The following is a 4,771-nucleotide window of genomic DNA, read 5'->3' as shown; positions in this document are numbered from 1 at the left end:
CATACCAATAGTTCATTCCTTTCCATGGATAAATAGCATTCTGTATTATGGATATGCCATGCTTTGTTTGATCATCTACCTCTTGAAGGACATCTGGGTTGCTTCTAACGTTTGGCAATTGTGAATAAAGCTGTTGTGAATAATTGTTCATAGGTTTTTATGATAATGTAAGTTTTCATTTCTCTGGAATATATTCTGACACATCTTTCTGCTTCAGTCTGCCCCAAAGCTTCCTCATGGACTTACTATGATATTCAAAAAGAAGTTTGCAAATATTAACAAAATATCTTACCATTGTACCTTAACACTGTTTGTTTGTTTGTTTGTTTTTGGAGACAGAGTCTTGCTCTGCTGCCCAGGCTAGAGTGCAGTGGCGCCATCTTGGCTCCCTGCAGTCTGCCTCCTGGGTTCAGGCAATTCTCCTGCCTCAGCCTCCCCAGTAGTGGGGATTACAAGTGTGCGCCACCATGCCCAGCTAATTTCTGTATTTTTAGTAGAGACAGGGTTTCACCATTTGGCCAGAATGGTCTCGAACTCCTGACCTCAGGTGATCCGCCCACCTCGGCCTCCCAAAGTGCTGGAATTACAGGTGTGAGCCACCATGCCCAGCCTGTTAGCACTAACTTCTGTCTAAGTTACTCCCTCCCATTTCCTTTTGTATATTCCTGCTTGCAAATGATTTGTATCCTTATATCAAGGTCGTATGTGATACTGACTTACTTAATTGGCATCTCCCTTTTGTTTTACAAGTGATGGCCAAAAAATGAGTAAACGGAAAAAGAATTATCCAGATCCAGTTTCCATCATCCAGAAGTATGGTGCTGATGCCCTCAGGTACAAACCAGTGCTTTGCCTTGTGTGTATCTGTTGTTTTTTTATGTAAGCATCTCCTATACTGTTGGTCATTATTCTTAGATTTGGTTTATAGTTAGGTTTTTAGCAACATATCTCTGTTATTTGGATGTCGTGTTGGTATGGTTGTTGATTTTAAACCCCCAAAATAGTTTTCTAAATAATAAAGGCATTTTTAAACTATAGGTCTATTTGAGGAAGAGAACCTGTGTTGGGTGTTGTTGAGTTGTCCAAGTCCTCCCCAGGCTAGATGCTGATTGCCTCTGCCTTACTTTCTTTCTAGGTTCCCTGTCTTGTGGATGTTAGAATTCTCTTTCATCATTTATTTTACTTTTGTGCTTACAGAGCCATATGAGATATATCTATGCTAGAGGTAATAAAAAACTAATATTAAAAAGCTTTTGGAGAAATTAGAGCCACTGCTTGAGGTAGCTATAATCATGAAATCACACAGTGTTCAAGTTGAAAGGGACCTAGAGATCTTGTTCAGCATCCCTATGTCCTAGGCATGAGACCAATGCCCAGGCCTATGACTCAGCACTTTCACACAGTACCTGTGTTGCCCAGGAGCCATTAGTGGAGCTCACCCCCAACTCTCCACTGTCTCTTAGACTCACCCTTGGCACTGCTGGCCATTTGAGCTGGGTAATTCTTTGTGGTGGTAATTCTTTGTAGGATGTTTAGCAGTATCCCTAAGCTCTGGCCACTAGATGTCAAGACTGTGCTGTGTGAAGGCACCTCCTTGTGAGTCCCTCTCTCTGCAAGCAGCAGATGTGCAGGTCGTGTCCATGGGAGGGAATCAGTGGCTTTTGACAAGGACCAGGCCAGCCTTCCTCTTAGTGCTGGTGTACCCCATTGGTCCTGCAGTGAGAGTGGCATAAGATGCATTTGTGTGCTATACAGTGCCATATTTTGGTGTCAGATTATATATACCTTTTATAATTTGGTAGGTCTCTTACAGAAAGTGAGAGTGAGTTTTGTGAGTTTTAAATTGACCACTCAAAGAGTATTTATAGTTTCCCCCTTTTGTAGAAAATAGGACTGATTTTCATCTTGCTGTCTCAATATGTCAAGTAGTAATAATTGGTTTACTGTCTAAGTACCTTTTCTAATTTTTCTCCCTCTTCCAGATTGTATCTGATTAACTCCCCTGTGGTGAGAGCAGAAAACCTCCGCTTTAAAGAGGAGGGTGTGCGGGATGTCCTTAAGGATGTGCTGCTCCCATGGTACAATGCCTATCGCTTCTTAATCCAGAACGTTCTGAGGCTTCAGAAGGTATGGGCTGTACAGGGCTGCACGTATACCTGCCGAGTCTCCATACCGCTCCCTTCACCAAACTGTGAGAGACTTCAGGGCTGCTGTTCTCTGCTGCCTGATGCTGGGGTAACTTACAGCCATGGGGAGGTCATACATGCAGGTGCGAAAGGGATCTAGGGTCCGGGCTATGCCGAGACCTTGGGCCCTAGCCTGCAAAAGAGTTATGTCATATAGTTGTTTAGTCGACCAGTTTTTTAAGGCGGAGTCTCAGTCTTGTCACCCAGACTGGATTGCAGTAGCACGATCTCGGCTCACTGCAACCTCTGCCTCCTGGGTTCGGGCACTGCCTCAGGCTCCCCAGTAGCTGAGATTACAGGCACCCACCAGCATGCCTGGCTAATTTTTTGTATTTTTAGTGGAGACTTGGTTTCGTCATGTTGGCCAGACTGGTCTCGAACTCCAGATCTCAGGTGATCCACCCTTCTTGGCCTCCCAAAAAGGCTGGGATTACAGGCATGAGCCACTGCGCCAAGCCTAGTCAGCCGGTTCTTGATTCCGAAAACACCATGTTGAGTGAGACACCCCTCCCTTTATGGAACCAGTGGAGTGGGAATTGGGAGAGATAGTAAAGAGTCAGCTACTTTTAGAGAGACCACCCAGTGAAGGCGGAGTCACAGGCTAGCTAGGGCTGGCCACTTGAGATAGTTGGTCAGAGAAGCCCCCTCAGTGGGGTGGCATTTGGGCTAATCTGAGAGTGATAGCAGTTCTTGATGGAGTTTTCAGTGGGTTGTTAGGGTCACAAATAACAGTCGTGAGATATGTGGAAGTGTACTTCAAGGGCAGTCACCTCCACGCGCGGGATTACTTTCTCACCTCAGAAGCCCTTGCTCTAGAGCCACCTTCCATGCCCCACAACTGACCACTGTCAGGGGCCATCATCACCTTCATTGCACATGTTCCTGTGTGGGCTTTCAAGACCTGATTTGGGGTCAGGGATCCGATACTGCACATCTGATCTCCAGCACCTTACAAGTAAAATTGCTTGTAAGTAAATAACTGTTGAATGAAAGTGAGATGTTATTCCTGGTTGAGCAGTTCAAAAAGCTGGTTGGAAAAATGAACTCTTGTTATCCCACTCCAGCAGGCAGGTCACTTCCTTCTCCTCTCCTTGGTCTCCGGTTGTTCTGCTAAAGAGGACACATCTTGTTCGCCTGAGGCTCTCAGAGTAACGTTTCCCCAGGAACTGAGAAGGGCAGTCATCTTCCCCAGGATCCCAGCTTTCCTCCTCTCTGCAGCCCTGCCACCTTTCCTGCATGTGGTTCTCTGCCAAGTAGGGCCCACAGTCCTTGGGCAGGTGCACTCTGCAGGCCTCCACTGGTGTGGGACTCAGGAATACAGGCGGGGTCAAAGCTCCCTACAGCCAGGGCCCATCTGAACATACCAGCAAGACACAGACTCCATGATCAGGGGCTTAAACCCAGAGGAAGAGTCACATTATCACTGCCCTGCCAGCCTGGTTGTGGTGCTGCCAGAGAAACAAAGCAGGACGTGAGTTCTGTTTGTGGAGCAAGGACTTAAGATCAAGGAGGATTTTGCAAAGAAAAAGGAGTGGGATAGAACTTTCTGGGTAAAATGAACAGCCTTAGCATGGAAATTGTTTTCCAGTACTCATTTTCAGTTTGTGGACAATCATTCAATGCTAGACAGGTTTACTGTCCTTCCTTCCTGAGGTTTAAAGTAATAACCCTACATTTTCTGACAAGATTTTAGAATATCTCTCAATTCATAATTACTCTTTGGTGCAGAGAAGTAATGTTTTCCTAAACTGTCTTCAGTTTACTCAAAAACATGATTAATTAATTGAGGGGTTAATGTCCCACGTTAGTGCTTATCTTGAAAATATTGCTAAAAATCAGAAATTCACATTGCCAGTGGGGTCTGGGATTTTTTTCTTTTTGTTTAAGTGATTTAAGAAGTTTATTTCCTCATAGTAACTTTCTTCCCAAGTGTGCAAGTGTTTCATTAATTGTTCATTCCTAGGAGGAAGAAATAGAATTTCTCTACAATGAGAACACTGTTAGGGAAAGCCCCAACATTACAGACCGGTGGATCCTGTCCTTCATGCAGTCTCTCATTGGCTTCTTTGAAACTGAAATGGCAGGTGAGTCTCTCTTGGTCTGTCCTCCCAGGAATAAGGACTCTTCTCTGTGTAACTGCCCTTTTGATATTTAGTAGTGGAAATATTGAGAGATACAGAAAATTAACTGTTTCCTTTTACCTCTCATATAGTTTTGTTAAGGCTTGTTAATTGTCGTGATGCCTTTGTTTCAAGACCCTGCGGACTTCTGGCCTGGTGTGGTGGCTCACGCCTGTAATCCCCAGCACTATGGGAGGCCAAGGCAGGCAGGTCACCTGAGGTCAGGAACTTGAGACCAGCCTGGCCAACATGGCGAAACCCCGTGTCTACTAAAAATATATTTAAAAAAAAAAAAAAAGTTAGCTGGCCATGGAGGCAGGTGCCTGTAATCCCAGCTACTCAGGAGGCTGAGGCAGGAGAATTGCTTGAACCATGTGGGAGGCGGAGGCTGCAGTGAGTCGAGATTGCACCACTGCCTGGGCAACAAGAGTGAAACTCCATCTTTAAAAAAAAAAAAAAAAGCCC

General features: G+C 45.0%; 1 protein-coding gene across 1 annotated transcript in view; it reads left to right on the top strand.

Annotated features, from left to right (window-relative positions):
• IARS (isoleucyl-tRNA synthetase) overlaps window positions 1–4,771 on the top strand; it is an 87,805-nt gene that overhangs the window by 43,449 nt on the left and 39,585 nt on the right. Inside the window, exons 17-19 of the mRNA XM_011996872.1 lie at window positions 751–834; window positions 1,983–2,127; window positions 4,150–4,270. Coding sequence (XP_011852262.1) covers window positions 751–834; window positions 1,983–2,127; window positions 4,150–4,270 — 350 coding nt within the window. The remainder of the gene's footprint in view (window positions 1–750; window positions 835–1,982; window positions 2,128–4,149; window positions 4,271–4,771) is intronic.

Source organism: Mandrillus leucophaeus, unplaced genomic scaffold, assembly GCF_000951045.1.
Source record: "Mandrillus leucophaeus isolate KB7577 unplaced genomic scaffold, Mleu.le_1.0 Scaffold527, whole genome shotgun sequence".
Taxonomy (NCBI): Eukaryota; Metazoa; Chordata; class Mammalia; order Primates; family Cercopithecidae; genus Mandrillus; species Mandrillus leucophaeus.
Note: the sequence above shows the minus strand (reverse complement) of the source record. Positions and strands in the feature narration are given on the sequence as shown.